We start from the raw sequence: 17,881 nt of genomic DNA on the forward strand, positions 1-17,881 counted from the left end.
TGGTAACTGGGTTTGTTATTTGGGGAGGGCGAGAGGCAGGGGGGATGGGCTGCAGGATGCTTTTGCCTCCCTAGTTGGGTTGTGCCCCCTCCAGCCCTTCTGCTGGGGTTTTGCACGCAGCGAAGGATGCCTGGGGATCCCCTGCCTGCCCCACCAGAGTTAAGGAGCATGCATTTCAATGATCCCTTTTTGTTTGTTCATTAAACGATGCTGTAAACCCCCAGAGCCGCAAAACTAATCCTCTCCTTTCCTCCTCGTGGCCCTGCTAGTGGAAACATGCCGCAATCCCTCCCGCGCCCAGCCAGCTCGCTGTTATTTATGTCTTCCAGTTGGGCTTCAGCTGGAAGATTGAACATAAAAATAATGCGGGGAGGTTCAAGCAGAGGAGTGCTGGCCAGGGCCTCAGCTGGGCGAGCTGGTGGCGCTCTCAACCCAGCTCCGGCAGCACACTCCAGCTCCTGACATGGCCTTTAATTAGATTAATGAACTATTAATTAATTAAATTCTGCCACCTTTCCTCAGATCAAGTGCTAGCAGCCCGCCCATGAGCGGCTGCATGTAATGTTTCAACGGCACAATCAGCGTCGTGACTGGCAGGGACTGACTTGACCTCTCCTGGGTGGGGCTTGCAAATTATTAGCAAATTAATGAGCAAATTGTGGGTTTCGGAGGTTATAGCAAGCGGTGAGGATGCTGTCAGGCTGCCTGATAGGAAAGTGCACCAGGAGCAATGGCTTTGGATATGCAGTGGACATCCAGGTGACATCCTGGGGACAGCAGGGCCAACGCGGGCAGGAGGGACTGGCTTCTGCTCGCATGTGCAAATGCCATAAACTTGGCAGGAGGGTGCAGAAAACCTGCTACACCAAGTGAAGAGGGGAATGATGGTTGCAAATTGGCAAGCTCTTTCAACCCAACTGATTTTTCCCCTTTTGTAACCGGGCAGTCGAGGTGAGTCCTTGTCCAGCTGCCCAGGGATTCGGTTCAGCTGCAGCGCCAGTTTTCTCTCTCACCCAAAAAGCACAAGCAGGGCGCTGCCTGCGGGGTGCGTCAGGCACTGCACCACCTGCCCACTCCTGCTTTGCTCGGGGAGCGTTGCCTCCCATTTTTCTCTCTTTCCTTTGGCTTTCAGCACGGGGGAGACTGGCAGTGCTTGGGTGATCAGCGCACGTGTAATAGCTGGCTGCCGGCTGTCGGGTCCGCATGGGATGTCTGTCCCGCACTGCGCGAGCCTGGGGTGCTATCGCACTCCCTACCCTTGAGCGCGTGCCACCCCCGTGGCACCAGGGCTCGACGCTCTCTTTAGGTGCTGGCAACAGATCTTTCGTCTGCAGGTTGAGCTGTTGTTTGCAAACCCTCCTCACCTTTCCCAGAGGGGAAGAGGAGCTCTTTGCTCCCTTTAAGGTGCTCTGGCTCCCTCGAGCAGCTGCAAGGTCTGAGGGAAACATTTGGGAGGGTCTGGGAGTTGCTGTGCTTAGTACACCACAGCTCAGCCCCCCAAAAAACGGTGCGATGGGGAGCAGGGCAGGTCTGGCCAGACAGCAGATGTTGTACGCTGCATCCAAGACCCTTCACATCTGGAATAAACGGCCGAGCGGTGGAGCGGTGCCAGGCCCCCTCCCGCTGCGCTCCGAAGGGTTTTGTCAGCCCCGGGAGGAAGCGCTCGTTAAAGTCTGGGATTTGAGACGATTGTTAGCAGCCAAGCCGGCAGTGTTGTGTAACGTGATGTAAGGCGCTGCGAGCCAGGGCGCTCTCTGCCTCAATATTTCCGAAGCGCCGGAGCGCGGTTGCGTCCAGCCGATAAGGGAGCAAGAGGAAGAGCTGCTCCGTGCCAAGGAGCCGGGAGGAGGAAACCGCACGCCTGTGCCTGTAACTGCAGTGGCTCCGCTCCAAAAAGAAGAGGAAAGATCCCTGCCCTCCTGCCCACTCGCTGGAGGAGGAGGGATGCAGGTGCTCGCTGCCTGTGATGGTCAGGGGTCCGAGCGGCAGCAGAGCAGCACACGTCACTGCGAAGGACGCAGCCGGACTGGGTGGGATGTGGGTCTCGCTGGGAGCCCGCTCAGCTCCTCTGCTCGCCCAGAGCTCCTGCCTTTGCTGCTTGTGCTGGCAAACCAGGCTCGAACTAGTTAGTTTTACTCGGATGGCAGCCAGGGAAAGCGATGGGCAGCGCTGGCAGGCAGGTCACCTCCCCAGCAGCATCCCTGTGCAGCAGGGCCGGCACAGTGCTCGTTCCTGCAGAATTTTGCACAGCAAAGTGATGCTTGAAACATGCGATCGGTTGGTGGGAGAGGGTGGAGGGTGCCTGGCACAGCATGACTAACCCTCAGTGCTGCTGCTCGCTCCCTGGGCTAGCTGCTTTTGTGCACAGTAATCCCCTAAAATGAGAAATTCCTCAAGGTCCCATCACTGCACTGCCCAGTAGCAACTGACAGTGCCTCTTCCCAGCTTTCTTTTTCTAATGTGTGAATTTTACAAAATAACCTTGAATGCAGAAAAGAGGCATCCCAGGGTAGGGCTCTGGCTTACCATGAGGCTAGACTCCTCGCTGCGGCAGGCTGGGTGCTGCCGTGTGCCTGTGCCACAGAGGGACACGGGGATTCACAGAGCTCAGCAGGAGCCAGTCCCTGCCCTGGGGACTGAACAAGCGAAATAGAAAACGAGGGGAGACAGCAGAAACTGAGGTACAAACCGGTAACCTCAAGCCTTGGGGCAGAGCCCAGCTGTGCTGGCGTATTTGGGGTTTGCTGTCCCCCTTCCCTGGGGTGGCGGGCACTGCCTATCTCACCTGACGGAGCTGCTCTGCTCTTGCCCTTGTAGTTGGTGACAAGGTGCCAGCAGACATCCGGATCATCGAAATCCGGTCCACCACCCTGCGTGTTGACCAGTCCATCCTCACAGGTATGTGCAGTTGTGATGGGGCGGAGGCGGCTGCTGAAGGCAGAGCTTTCCCTCTGCCATCGGCTCCGAGCCATATTTTGGGACTGACACTGAGCTAAGCATTTTGCTGGGTTGGGAAACAGGTGGAAGAATGAGACTGAGGACCTGGGGAGGTCTCAGCGTCATCTAGAAGTCATGGCATAGGTGAGATGTGCCCGGTGCTTGGACATCCCTTCTGCAAAACATGCAGCTGTCCTGTGCGACACGTCACATGATTTTGTAAATGCATTGTTACAAGATGGCAGCAGGGAAGGAAAAGTAATCAGAAAAATTGTTAAAAACACAGGGAATGGAGCCCAGTCTCCTTGAAATGTGGCTTTGCATTAGCTTAGTTCTTCAGAAGCAAAAGGAGATGCAGCAAAAGGGCAAATTTGCAAAGAACAAAATACAAACCTTAAGCAGAAGGGCTTTGGGCACCTTTCCTGTTGTGTTGCCCTACAAACCCTACCTGGCCATGCAAACCTGTGCTGTAAGCCAGCAGCCTCCCTGACATGGGGGTTTGGCCCCATCCCTTTGGGCTGTGTGGGAGCTCATGGTCTCTAGCCATCCACACGGGTCATTTTTCTGCAGCCCTCATCTTCAGAGTGCCTTGGCCCAACTCTGACATCCCCATGATGGATGTTTTGATGGTTTGGTGGCAAAGTGCTGCTTTAGAAGGCTGCAGGGGTTGTGATGGAGGCTCACAGCAGCATTGAGCAGAGGCTGGAGGGGAAACATAGGTGGTTCATCTCCCCTCTCTTGTCTTGGCAGGCGAGTCTGTGTCAGTGATCAAACATGCTGACCCCGTCCCCGACCCCCGGGCTGTCAACCAGGACAAGAAGAACATGCTTTTCTCCGTAAGTCCCATAATGCCTGTCCCCACCTCTCTTGTGGTCTTGCAAAGAGCTGCCAAGGGAAGAGGCTGATGGACACGTGAGGTCTCTGAGCAGTGAAAGGGAGTGCATGCATGAGAAAGACCCAAATCCATAAAAATGTGGACCTGCTGCATTTGGATTTCCCTTGGGCTGTGGCACATGACACCCCTAAATGCCTTGGTCACTCTCAGCGGGTTTTCCATCAAGTAGGATGCATTATGGACTGGAAGAAGGTGTGTGGATGAGCCTGGAGCTATTGCAGATTTGGGTTTCCTCCTTGCTCATGCTCCTCTCGGGCAGAAGTCGAGTACTCGAGGGGTGAGAGAGTTCTCGGGAGAGGTCTCCTGCTGCTCTAGGGTGGGTTTATATAAAATCCCAGGATGTCTCATTTTCCCTTTAACCAAGATCTCACGTTCTTCTTTCACAACAACAACCCCATTCCCCACTCAGTCTAAGAGGTTTCATGCCCATATATTCACTCTGGCCTTTTTCTTCCCTCCCAGGGCACCAACATCGCAGCTGGGAAGGCCGTAGGGGTTGTCATTGCGACAGGGGTGTACACAGAGATCGGGAAGATCCGAAACCAGATGGTAGAGACCGAGCCCGAGAAGACCCCCTTGCAGCAGAAGCTGGACGAGTTCAGCCAGCAGCTCTCCAAAGTGATCTTCCTGGTGTGCATCGCCGTCTGGGTGATCAACGTCAGCCACTTCAGCGACCCTGTCCACGGGGGCTCCTGGTTTCGGGGGGCCATCTACTATTTCAAGATTTCGGTGGCGTTGGCGGTGGCTGCCATTCCCGAGGGCCTCCCGGCCGTCATCACCACCTGCCTGGCGCTGGGCACGCGCCGCATGGCCAAGAAGAACGCCATCGTCCGGAGCCTGCCCTCGGTGGAGGCCCTGGGCTGCACCTCTGTCATCTGCTCCGACAAGACCGGCACCCTCACCACCAACCAGATGTCCGTCTGCAGGGTGAGTGACGGGGGTGTTTTGGGGTGTAGGGGGGATGCTTGGCAAGCCCCGGAGTACCCAGCATCGCTCCATCCCCATCCTGGGCTTTGCTGTCCTCACCAGACTCTATCATATTAGGAATTTGAGAATGAGCATGGAAGGTGGTTGGTAGGAAGCCCTGAGCTTCATCTCTGCCCAGCCAGGGTCAGTAAGGTTTATGGCTTCTCTTGGCATATTTGTAACTGGAAAACTCATTTTTATGAGCCCACCAGTTTGGAGGTGCTGCGTTGCAGACTCTTTTCAAGTCTTCCCCCGCCCTCCCCCGAGCATTTCTTCCTGCTGGGACGTGGCGTTGAGACAGGGCTCCTGGAGATGCCAATGCAATCAGCCTCCTCTGTTCTCTTGCCTGGTTTTCCCTTGTTTTTAACCAAACCACTGACAAATCCCAGACCTTGCAAAATTACAAAGCCTGGCAAAAACTTGGAGGGCCAGTGCGGTGTGTGGGTCCAACTGGCCACTATGAGCTCACGCAGCAATCACGGGTTAAGAGACCCGGGACCTGGTGTGATGGTGCTTTGGTTCCCTGTCCTCACCTGGCAGGAGGTCTGCCCTTAGCAGTTGTGTGCAGCTGCGCCGGGGTTGAAAAGCTCTTCTGATGGAGGGAGCCCTGGCGGGGTTTGGGAAGAGATTGGAGGCTCCTGGTCTACCAGAGCGCTTTGCTCCTGCATTCCTGGCTGTAGGGACAGGTGGCTTGTGAGGAAAGCCTGGGCTGTCCAAGTACTTCTCAGTTTCACCATCAACCCTCAAGTCTCAGGAAAGCTTTTTTTTCATAGCCTTGGTGCTTAAGTTTTGTAGGAAAACCTTGGAAAATGTGTTGCTGTGGGGAAAAATGGACCTGGCCACCCTCCCTCCTCTCTGACACTCCGGCAGCGTGGTGGGAAGCCGTGACTGTGCTGCAGGCTGGCCATGAGCTTTGGGCACTGGTTTGCTCAGCACAAACTACCAATGACTGGAAACATCTAATACTTCTGCCCTGTAAATGATTTAAGATGAGGCACGGCTGGAGCGAGGCAGTGACCAAGCTGCACACGTCTCGCGTGAGGAGGAGGTTCCCACCAGCCCATTTTCTGTCCCGGTGATGCAGGGAGGCAAGTAATGGGCAACCCCAGCATTTGGGGCCTCTTTAGCTCGTTAGACTGCAGAAGGAGAGGTAGGACATGACTATGCCTTCCCCAGCCACTTCCTACCAGAGGATCTATGCCTTGAACGTGGGCGGAAGTGCCGCCGTCTCCCAGAGTGTGGTGCGGTTGGGAGAGGCAGGGTTAGTGATGCTGAGACAGGGAGAGGATGGGAGGGGGATGGAGTAAGGCAGCAGCACTTCAGGAGGCTTTTAGCATCAATCAGCCCTAACTGAGCCCAAGTTAAAATTTGCAAAGCAGCGTATTTGGGGGAAAAAATAATTAAAATCAAAATTCAATGTATTCTCCACCACAATGCCCCGCAGCCTGCTTCCAATATCCATGTTATTCACTTGGCTGAATCCTGACTGCCAGGGCGCGATACCAAGAGCCGGGCTGGCCTCAGGACACACAGACACGGCTGTTAATGTTTAACGGACAGGGATTCCCGCGTTGACGCGGACAGCACGGAGGCTGCCAGCAGCTCTGCCAAGCAGCGGGTGGGTAAATATTTGCACTGGGCGGCCGTTGGCGTGTCCTGGACATGCTCTGGCATCGAGCGTCCGGCTCAGCTGTGGGGGTGAAAAAGGCATAAAAGCCTATTGATAATCTGGAAAAATGTATTAATTGAGTGCGATTTAATTAATTCGCACACTGAGTTTGGCTGAGCGCAGCCGCTCGGCCAGGCTATGCTGCTGAGTGGCACTTGCCCTTTACGTCTCGCCACCAGCATCAGTCTGTAGAGCTGTAAAGTGACTCCTGAAGGGCTCAGAGTCTGTTATAAAACTCCCAGCTGTGTTTTAAGGGCTGTGCTGCCGCCTCTGGGTCCTGCTCGGTGCCCTGGACTCGTGGCCGGGGTGCTGGCTGAACCAGCTTGGCAGGATGCGTATGGATGCCACGTGGCCAGCATTTGCCCCCCAGATGCCCCGAAGCGCTTTGTGCCAGGGGCCTCGTCCAGCTGGGGTGGCCGAGACTTTGGTGCTTTTGCTCTGACCTGGAGTCCATCAGAGGTTGCAGCTCTGCAGTAATGCCACACACCCACTTAGGAAATCAGATTAAACCCTTGGTTTGTGTTGCTCTCCTTACAGTCAACTGGGGTCTCCAAGACCACCATCTCGCCCAGCCCATGGTGCGGAGCAACCAGGAACAGCCTTCTCCAACCTTTAAATAACCTCGTGGCTGGGAGTGATGGGAGTCTGGCAGGCCGAGAAGGGGCAGAGAAGCATTGCACATTTAAATCACTCCCCTAAAACTTGCAGCACACTTTTATGCACTGTAACATGATTTTCCAGGAGCATGAGGGTGGTGTTTGAAAGTCAGGACCCGAAGCAGAGATGCTGCTGCATGGGGCTGGCAGGGGGAGGTGCTGGTACCCCCTGTCCAGGAGAGGGAGGTTCATGGTGACGTTTGGCTGTCTCAGAGATGGCGTGTGTCTGGGGGAACCAGAGCAGAAAGGGGTTTATTTTCAGTAAACCTTGTAGCACAGCCTGGATGTGCAAAGTCCTGTCCCAGGTGCAGCCGCCCAGGAGCTCTGTGGGTGCTTTTTAATTTGCTTTTTAATCTCCAGGACGCTGTGCCTCGATTCAGCAGTTTTGTCTGTCTAAGCCAGTCACTAATCAACGGGAGGTCTTGCTGGGGGTTTCCCAGGGCTGTGGCCACATCGCTGGCTGTGGCAGCTGCCAGTGGGTGCCTGTTGGCCAGGGCTGCTTCCAGCACAGGAGAAAGATGGTGCTGATCCGTGGGCTGATTGATGGGTAAATGACTGATGATTACAGCCTCTTACTCTTCCACTCTATCTTGTCTGCCTTTTGATGAGTAGTTCTTTTAAAGATATTACAGAAAATACAGAAAAGTGGAGACGTACCCTTTGCATCTCTCCTCCTGCGAGCCTGCAGCCAGACGCCACGTGCTGCTCAGGGGGTGGGTGTATCCATGGGTGCCCTTTGCTTTCTAAAGATGCACACGAGCAGCATCTGTGTGACCCAGCGCTGGGGCCAGGCGAGATCTGCAGGGCAGGAGGAGCAGGGTGTGCTCTTCATGAACACGTAGTAACGTTTCCTTTCCATCTCTCCGTTGCATTAAACCCCTGAAACGCCAGTGTGGTTTTAAAAGGGTTAAGGGCAAGGATGTGAGCAGGGGGAAGCTCTAGGGTTGTTGGCTTGGGCTCCCCTTTCAGGATGCTGGAGCTGGTGGCCGTGCAGGGGGTCAGGCAGCCTCTCTGTGAGCATCTGTCTTCAGCAGCCTCCCCAGACTGTCCAGCCGAGCTGTGGCATGCAGCTTTGCCACCTCCTTCTATTGCTTCTGTTATTATTTTTCTTATTCTTGGGATGGAAACCTCACTTATCCTCTTTACGGATTAAGACAGCTTTTTCCTCCAAACTGTTTCCACTGCCTGCAAACCTGCTCCCTTTTCAGCCTGGAAAACTGCCGAAACATCACGCCAAAAAACCTGCAAACACCTTTGCAATGCCCCAGCCGCCCCCTTGCTCTGCCAGTCACGCAAGCCGGGAGCAGGCAGGAAATTTGATATAAGCTCTGGTTGCTGTGGGTTACACAGCACCTTTTTAAATAGACATGGAAAAATAGAGGGCCTGGAATGATTTTTTTTTTTTTTCCTTTTCCTTTTTTAATAAGAAAGTTGCTATTGTGAAAGTAGTAATTGTTTTGTAGCCATGAGCATTTGAAAACAAACAAGCCCATATCAGGCAAACCCACTGGTGGCTGGGGTGGATGTTTTCAGATTTCTTAATAAATGAGAGTCCGGTCTGCGTTTCTGAGCACAGGAATCAATTTTATGAAGAGAACAGGAGTTTCTGGCTCTCTGAAAGGCTGATAGCATCGGATGCTTCAGCCTTCAGGATGCTCAGCCTTCAAAGGTCCCTTTTGGCGTTGTATGAAACTGGGTGCCATGTTCCTGGAGTCCATCATCTCGGGGACATTCAGTCACCAAAGGAGACAGGACGTGTTTCGGCTCTTTATTGAGGTCCGTCATGCGCTAGTGTTTGCGCCTCCTGGCAGGGGAGCTCAGTGCCTTGACAGAGGGCCTGGGACATCTCTTCTGCAACCCTTTGGCTCATGATTTTCTTCAAGACCCTTCAGGGATGCTGAGGGGCCTCCAGGATGGGCTCTGGGAAAGGTGCTGAGGGCAGTAGCCCAGCAAACGAAGTACCTGCAAATTAGCTACAAAGCTGTGGGGAGGTTGCTTTGGGCTCAAAAGTGTTTACATAGGAGACATATGCCTTGAGCCTCCTGCTTTGATTTGCCCAAATTTGTAAAATACGGAGGTGAGAAAACACGCCGAGGTGTTCTGGGGCTAAACCTGCTATAAACATGCTTCCCCAAGCTTGACCTCTTTTCCTTGGCCCTACGCCTGCACCTGGGGATACCAGGCTGCATGGGAATCTTTTACAAACCAGCTGCACTGTGGGGTGTCCTGATATTACTAACAATAATTAATAATAATAGTAAATTAACTGCTGTTAGTTGGTGGAGGAAGCGCAGAGGGGAGAGGAGTAGGTGGTACCTGGAGCCATTGCATCTCTGGTGCTGAGTGATGCCTCTCAATTTCTCCATCATCCATCACTTTCCTCTCCTGGGGAACATTTCCAGTAAACGGAAGAAAATAAATAGGGGGAAAAGAATAATTTGAGACAGGGTGGATGGGACAGGTGCCCCTGCACCCGCTTTCTGGAGCCACCAAGCAGGTCCATGGAGCTGAGGGGAGCATCACCTCCCTGCAGCCATCCTTGTTCCTGCCTGCTCCTCGCAGATGCTTGAGCTGGGGAAACACCCATCAAACCCATTTAATTTATTTATTTATTATGCTACTTTTGGCTTCAGCATGGCTCATAAATAACGATTAAGCAGAAACGAGCGTTCCCAAACTGTCACCCTGGCTGGGGTTGGGTACTGCTCTTGCTGCCATTGGAGGGTGGCCCAAAGGGTGGGCTGTACAAGGGGGGCTTGGGGAGAAGGGGAATTTTGTTGCATTTTAGGGTTTTTGGGTTTGTTTCTTTCACTGTAGCATCAGGAGAGAAATTGGAGGGAGTTTGAAAGGCAAAAATTACTAAAAATAGAGCACTGGGGACTTCTTTTACGGCTCCCCAAGGCTTTGTTACCGAGCTGCTGGTGCCTGGAGCTGAGCTGTGATCCCAGTATCATGCAAGGCGAGCTGGTGGCTGGGAACTGGCTGGGAAAGGGTGGCAGTGGCAGATGGTGGGATCCTGTCCTGCAGAGACTTTCCAGGGCAGTTGGGGCAGGAGCAGAAACCTGAACCTGTCTCATTCTCTGCTCCAAGTAAAACGCAGGCACCTTCTTAGGAACTGAGTCGGCATTGCTCCGCTCCGATGGAAAAAACAGCTGGAGGGGACAAACATGAAAAAGGCAGAGGAGAGCTGGAAGGGTTCAGGGATGACCAGGAGTGGTGGGTACCCAGGGAGAGGGCTGAGCCCAGTGATGGCAGGGCCCTTGCTGGGATGGTACCAGCTGGAGAGTCTCCAGGCTGGGTATGTAGGTTGTATCAAAAAATCGCTGCCTAATGTTCTGTCTCCCTCCTTCCCCCTTGCAGATGTTCATTATGGAGAAGGTGGAGGGCACCCAGTGCAGCCTGCACGAGTTCAGCATCACCGGCTCCACCTACGCCCCTGAGGGACAGATGTGAGTGTGGGTCCCCTCCATTCATGGTGACATGGGGTGGCCCCGGGCCAGCAACACAGTCGAGGGGAGGTGGGAGGGTTGAGCTTGTGGCCATGGCTGGGGGACCCCAGGTCATCCTGCTACCTGGGGAGAAAGGAGGTTTTACTGTGTCGGTTTGCAGCCGCGCTGAATGCTGGCTAGGGAGATAACCCTGAGCACTGTTTTTTGGCTGTGTTGGGCTTGCAGGCGTTGGGTGGGCGCCCTTCGCTTTCGGTAGGGGCCAGGGCAACTGTTTTGCTGTCCCTCGTCACTGGTTCCTGCCCAACATGACGTGGGGTGCACGTGCCCCGGCTCTACTTGCTGCCCTCCCACTGCGCAGTGCCCAGCAAAGAGGCTCCTGCACGCTCAGCTCTCCCTTATCCCCCCCCGATGAAACGCTTCTGCTTTTGAAATGGAGAGGACAGCCAGTGTGGGAACAGCAAAGAATGAGGCTTTCTGCAGTACAGGCTCTTTCTCCAAACTTCTGAAACCTGTGTGTTTTCAGTATCAGCTGGTGACCATCACCCCCACCCTGAGCAGGACTCAGGTCCGGCAGCTTGTCCCACAGCCATGCTGCCGGCAGCTTGTCGAGGGATTTGCAACTGGTTGCAAACCCCGGCAGAAAAGTACTCCCCGAATCCCACCCCTCGGCAGGGAAGGCCGAGATGGCCGCTGTGCCTGGGTCACGATCCTGCTGATGTCAGGATGTGTTCTGGGGGACGTGGGCTTTGCTGAGCTGCAGCCGGGGGAGGGCAGTGGAAGCCAGGGGCGTCTCCGTGGTGTGTTACCACACACATGGAGTTTTCTGCTGTTGTGTTTGTTTATTCCCCTTCCTTTGAAAGGTGGTGATGCTCTCTAGCGTGGGGAAGGTCTGGGAAGGGGAGGTGAGAAGCTCAGCCAGTGGTTGGACCACTCTCCACTCCCCTTCACTTTGCTGTGTGATCCTGGGCACGTTCTTCACCGCGGTCCCTTCTCCTCATCTGTGGAGTGACTATAATTCATCCCAGCCTCAGACTTAATTTCACGAGTATTTATAGAGCCAATTTGATCCTTGGCTAGAAATCTCCATTAGAAAGTGAGCCAGGTCATAAGCTGGTATCAATCAGTGCGTTTCAATGAAATGAGGAGGACTGAGGGGATGAGCTTGTCTCTGCTAACCTCTGAAGTTCCGTGTCCCCTCTCCCCCGGGGACTGGCTGCAGGGAGGCTCCGCGTTGGCCTCTGGCAGTTCATGTTACTTTTGAGTTTTCCTTCAGCCCCATGCTTGCCTTTGCACATCAAGGGGGATGCGAGGACTTGCTTAGGTGTTGTGGAGAGACACCCCCGGGCCGGTGGGCCTGAAGCGCTTGCTTTGCTCTAACCTGGCTCTGGCATGGGGGATGTCGCCTGCTTGAGCCCCTGCCCATGAGCCTGGGGCCGGGCAGCATCCTCTGGGCAGGAGGCAGCAGCTCTCCCCTGCCCCCTCTCATCCCAGCACGGCTTCTTGTTCCTCAGCAAACGGATTTTTCAGATTTTCTTGGCCGCTCCCTGTTTTCCGCTCCTGAGCTGTAACAAGGGCTCCAAAATGTTCTTTCCATTGGGAACCAGCAGTGGAATAAACTGATCCTAATAAATGCCTGACAAATTATTTTTCCAGCAAGCAGATGACCGGCTGGGTTTATGCTGCTCTAACCTGCAGTTACCTCTCCTGGAACTGGGATAACTTTTTTATTCCCCCTGAAAACCACTGCTGCCATTTCTGCCACCGGGCGAGAAGCAGCGTCTGGCTTCACTGGGGTGTTCAGGGCTGCTCCTCTCCAGCAACGTTTGTGCTCCTTTACGTAGCAAAGAGCAGCTATTTAGGAAGCAAAGGCCACAGCTCGCTGCTTGCTTAGGAACAGCCACAGTTGTTAAATTTGTCTGCTGCTCTTAAATGCTCCCGTGGGTGCCCTCTGGCTCTCTGGAGCGTGGAACAGCATCACTGGAGGAGAAGGGACTTGTTGCTGGTCCTACAGCTGCTCTAGATCCTCAGCAGCTGGAAGCCCCTGAGGGAGTGGACATTAACGTAGATTTCTTTGCCCCTTTTCTCATCCATCATCTTCATTCTCAGCCCCTTGGCAGCCCCTGCTTTCAGGTCCAACGCTCGGTTTTGCTCCTCTGCAGCCCTCTTTATTCTGGGCCTTTTACAGAGTTTATTTGCCTCCTGAGCTATTTTACGTGCAACTAGTCCTGCCCCATTCGGTAAAGCACGACATGTGAACCCGAGCGTTTATTGCTAAGCCCTGGGTTTTAACTGGCCTCTTTCTTCCTCTTTCCAGCAAATTTTACAAGGGGTATGTAGGAGAAGCTGGGTGTTGTTTGAGCGTGTAAGCTGGTGAGGTGTAAGGCTTTGGGGGTTGTTTTCTTCCCGCAGCCTGAAGGACGAGCAGCCGGTGCAGTGCGGGCAGTACGACGGGCTGGTGGAGCTGGCCACCATCTGCGCCCTCTGCAACGACTCCTCGCTGGACTACAACGAGGTGCGGGGGCACTGGGGCGGTGAGGGGGGACCGGCGGTGCTCTTCCCTTCACCACAGGCCCCTTTGCAGTGGAGGTGTGCTCCTTAGGATCCCCTGCCCTGGCTTCAGCTCATCCCAGGGCGATGCTCTGGGAGTCCTGGGATGGTGTGGTGATGGGAGCAGCAGGTAGAGAATGTGCCCTAAAACTTAAGCACCTTTATTTCTTCTGCCCTCTAGTCCAAAAAAGTCTACGAAAAGGTGGGAGAAGCCACTGAAACAGCCCTGACGTGTCTGGTGGAGAAGATGAACGTCTTCAACACCGACACCAGCAAACTCTCCAAGGTGGAGCGAGCCAACGCCTGCAATTCAGTGAGTGGGGGAGGCCCCCGTGAGCTCCGGTGCCCGGAGGAGGGAGGGAGAGGGGGGTTTTGGAATGACTGTTATTTGAGCAATAACCACTTGTGATGACCTAAGGGACTGATCTACCACAAGGATGCAATTTCCTGCCTGGCAGGGGGCTGAGCTGGTTTTGGAGCAGATAGTGCAGTGGCCCTGGGAGGGTGATGGTGGGCCTGTGGGGACTGACTTGGGCCTACATGGAGCTCTGGAGCAGGTGATCCCTGAGGCTCAAACTCAGTCCCAGCTCAGCTAGAGGAGACCCTCTCGGTGATGGCCAGAAGCTCTGGCTGCAGATAAGGGGGTTTGGAGTTTTGTAGTTCCACAGCAAATCTTCAGGTGCCCGGCTTGTACAGAGCACCATCCTCCATAGATAGCACGGACCAAACCCCATTTCCCAGAGCCTGAATGAGGCTTCTTCTTCAGAAACATCTATTTTTAATGTGAAAATATCCCATGGTGGCTATTCCCCTCCTACTCTGGCTCTCCAGTGTCTCCCTGTCCTCCTAGTGAAAACACACTTTATTTCATGTCTGGATTTACTCAGTTTGGTATCGTGCCGTTAGATCTTTTAATGTCTTCGCTTGCTCGGAGGAAGTGACCTCTGTTCTGGCATTTCTTCTCTCAGATAGGTCCGAGCGGGTCATAATAAATCCCCTGAATCCTCACTGATAAGGGAGATGGGATTTCCTGGCCGTCCATCAGCCCAGCAGCTGCTTCATTACACGTGCCCATCACTGCCCTTCCACTCAGGTGCCAGGCTGGGTTTGGTCACCGGTGCTGCTCTCCTTACTCTTGTCTTTGGGCAGGGACAAAAAACCCTTCCTTGGAGTTTCCTGGCAGCGCTTCTTTGCCACTTCCTTAATTTTGCTGCTGGTGGCTCTGTGTTTTGAAGTCTCTGGTGGGATTTGGGGGTTTCCTTAGCAGCTGGCTGCTCCCACGTGTCCTTGCTGCTGCGTTGAGCAATGCCCAGCTGGGATGGCACTGCTTTGTGGACTCCAAACTTCCCGCCTACGTGTAGTCACTGCACTCGTACGCTGTGCTGGGTTTGGCCTTTGGGAGCCGCTTGGTGTTTACCCGGCATATCTGGTAACGGCATATTGCCGTACCTGGCCAACACGGACAGCCAACATATCCGCTGGCAGCCCACGTTCTGCGGGGGCAAGTCCTCTTTGCACATCTTCCCCACCTTCCCAGCTCCCACTGGCAGATTCCCTGCAGTAGGACCATCCCTTTAACGTTCAACTTACAACGTTAGTTGTAAAAAATCTCCTTTTTTACCCCAAAATAAGTTTTCTTTTCCTTTGCTCCCTTCACTGATTTATTTAGATTTAAGTTGCTGTATTAGTCTGTGCAAAAAGCTACTTGTGTCCCCGTCACAAACGACACCCTCCTGGCAACAAAAAATAATTGTATAAGCGGTTGAGTCCCGCAGAGACCCCGATGAGCAAGGTTGGCACCAACATCCCTGCTGCCCTCTCTGGGAAACACTTTGCATCGGCCCCAGATGCCCTGAGCATTGAATGTTTTATCTGGGACGTGCCGTCCCAGGAGCGGGGCTCAGCGCCGTGATGCCGATGTGGGCCATCAGTCTGAGGAGGACGGGCTGTGGTCTTGCTGGGCGTTTGGCTCCTTAAGTTACTAATTAGTAGCCGTAGCAGAGCCTGGTTTGCGGTGGGGTTGTTGGGTGCAGGAGCCTGTCTGTGGGCACTGTGGGTACCCGTGGGTCCCTGTGCTGGGGCAGCTCCCCACTTTGTCCTTGCCCTGCACCCATTTGAGGGGGTGATGGATACTGCCTAGCTGGCAGTCCTCAGGGTAATTAGCATGTCCTGAAATGAGCCAAATTAGTCTCAGCTGTGGAAATGCTTCATTTGATGGGAACCCAACCGGCCCCAGGAGATGTTGGTGCTCTCACTCTCACTGACCCCTGTGGGTGCAGGATCAGGGCAAACCCCTCGACTGTAATGAGTGGGATGCCATTCCCCTTCCTGCAGCGCTGCTGCAGCCCAATGCGGGGAACTTTTTCCCTACCTCTGGCAAATGAGGCTTTATCTTAGGCTACAGCAGCTGTTTGGCATCCCATGTGGGGTCAATGAAATTAAGGTCTGGCCATGCTGGCATGTGCTGTGGGCTGGGTAGCAATGCTGTAGTTGGGAGGTTAAAGTTCTCCCAAAACATTGCAGAGGGAAAATTCCTTCTGCTTTTTGGACTGGCTCCTGTTTGCCTTTTTCCTCCCATTGCTGGTGCTGTGCAGGGTTGTTAGCTGAGGTGGAAAGCACTTGCTGCTGTGTCCCCAGCACATACTGGCTCAGCCCCATGGCTGTCCCCAGTACATCCTGGCTCAGCGCTGTGCTGTCCCCACAGGTGATCAAGCAGCTGATGAGGAAGGATTGCACCCTGGAGTTCTCCCGCGACCGCAAGTCCATGTCTGTGTACTGCACGCCCACCGGCCCCGGCCACAACTCTGCCAGCAGCAAGATGTTTGTCAAGGTAGAGGAAAAAGGTCCTCAGCACCATGCGGGATCCTTCTTCCCCTTGCACACCCCAGCAGGATTTGGCCTTAGTGCAGCAGGCAGTGATGCTTTGCAGTTTGTCTCCTCCCTTAGCTTTCCGGGGGTCCAGGAACCAGCAGGTAGGCAGGTATGGTCAGGGAGGGGGTGAGTCTGCAGTACTGATAGGGAAAAAAAGGAGGTAACATGATTTAGAGAGAGGAAAAGGCACTGTGTGTGCTGGTGCTGGGGCCAGGGGAGAGCTGCTGTCCTTGTGCAAAACCTGGGCAATTGCCTTTAGTAAAGCCTTGGACCCTCCAGACACCAGTAATGCCCAAAGGCTGATGTCCAGCTTTCCACTGTAACCAGAAATAAAATAGTGTTTTAAAGGGCATTTTCTTCCCAGGAGGAGAGATGCGGCAGGAATTTCCCCCTGCTGACTCCGAGATTTGTATATTGTTGTTTCCGCTGGGAGATCTTCTGGGTGGACTCCATCCCCAGGTCAGGTTGGGATCCTCCGCAGCCACATCTGTGTCCCTGCCAGTCCCGGGCGAGCTTTTTTAAGAGAAGCAATAGAGGGTTTGCACATTTTATATTAAAGAGCAGTGTCGGGGGTCCTTTGAAAGGTCAGAAGGGATGGGTTGAGAGACCCCAATGCTGAAGGACATGTCTTCCTGAATCACAACGGCATCACGAGCATGTGTTGAGCACCCCACAAGCAGTGCATTTTTCCAGGGGAGACTTTTGGCCCTAATCCCATTCAGGTCTGAGAGGGGATCTGCAGTGCGGGAGTATCCCAGGCAGACATGTAGGTTTTGCAGGAGTTGGATCCCCGGCAGAGAAGATTCTGCTGTCTGGTGACCCGACACGGGTTCGTCCTTCCCGGCTGTGGTCCCCGTGTGCTCGGTCGGAGGCTGCCATCTAGTGCGCTGAGCCACCGTGCCAGGATGTTCTGGGGAGATAGCCGCCTTCTTTGCCCAAACTTGGTGCCTTCTCTCCCTCCGGCACTTCCCTCGGTGCTGGCAAGAGATGCTCCTAACCCTCCACTCCTCCCCAGGGTGCCCCAGAAAGTGTGATCGAGCGCTGCACCCACGTCCGCGTGGGCACTGCCAGGGTCCTGCTGACAGCCCCGGTGCGGGAGAAGATCCTGGGTAGGATCCGGGACTGGGGCATGGGCATCGACACGCTGCGCTGCCTGGCCCTGGCCACCCATGACGCACCCGTCCGCAGGGAGACCATGCAGCTGCAAGACTCTGCCGCCTTCGTCCACTATGAGGTACGGCACTGGGGGCTTTCTCCAGGAGCTTTTTTCCTTATTCCTGAAGCTTTGCCACCCTCTCTGAAATGCTCCAGCAGTATTTTCTCTCTGGTTTCTCTGTGACCACTGGGCACTGCAGTGGCTCAGCTCCTCCTCTGCAAACCCTGGTGCAGAGCTGCATGCAGAGGGAACGGCCCCCCAGCCCCAAGGCCAACAGCCCCATCCCACCAGGCATCCATCCCTGTGGGGTGATCACTGAGGGGGGCCTGGGGACCAGGGATAGGGATGGGGAGGAGGGGAGTGAAGTAAAAAAAGTGTGTGGAGCAGCAGAGGATATGGGACCATCCCATTGCATTTAGGGCTGTAGAGTGCATCCACGGGGCAGTTGGTAGGAAACCTCCTGAAAGTTTCCTCCCAGGGGAAATCCCTGTGCCCAGGGTGGTTTCACAGTGGGGAGGGAAGCAGCTGCATCCCTGGGGGTTAATGTGGGCCTGGGGCTGTCCCCCACCCAGAACAACCTGACCTTCGTGGGCTGCGTGGGGATGCTGGACCCTCCCCGCAAGGAGGTCACCTCCTCCATCGAGATGTGCCGCAAGGCCGGCATCCGCGTCATCATGATCACCGGTGACAACAAAGGCACGGCGGGGGCCATCTGCCGCCGGAACGGCACTTTCT

The 17,881-nt window shown here is 54.5% G+C and overlaps 1 protein-coding gene across 1 annotated transcript in view; it reads left to right on the top strand.

Annotated features, from left to right (window-relative positions):
* Positions 1–2,817: 2,817 nt before the first annotated feature.
* The window catches only part of LOC104509438 (sarcoplasmic/endoplasmic reticulum calcium ATPase 3), a gene marked incomplete at its 5' end in the record, with an annotated part of 24,917 nt that continues 9,853 nt past the window's right edge, over positions 2,818–17,881 (top strand). The window contains 9 exons of the mRNA XM_010151379.1: positions 2,818–2,898; positions 3,688–3,773; positions 4,295–4,759; positions 10,484–10,572; positions 12,982–13,084; positions 13,301–13,432; positions 15,824–15,949; positions 17,006–17,224; positions 17,719–17,872. Of these exons, the coding sequence (XP_010149681.1) occupies positions 2,818–2,898; positions 3,688–3,773; positions 4,295–4,759; positions 10,484–10,572; positions 12,982–13,084; positions 13,301–13,432; positions 15,824–15,949; positions 17,006–17,224; positions 17,719–17,872 (1,455 nt within the window). The remainder of the gene's footprint in view (positions 2,899–3,687; positions 3,774–4,294; positions 4,760–10,483; positions 10,573–12,981; positions 13,085–13,300; positions 13,433–15,823; positions 15,950–17,005; positions 17,225–17,718; positions 17,873–17,881) is intronic.

The sequence above is a fragment of the Eurypyga helias genome, unplaced genomic scaffold (assembly GCF_000690775.1).
Source record: "Eurypyga helias isolate BGI_N326 unplaced genomic scaffold, ASM69077v1 scaffold10045, whole genome shotgun sequence".
NCBI lineage: Eukaryota > Metazoa > Chordata > Aves > Eurypygiformes > Eurypygidae > Eurypyga > Eurypyga helias.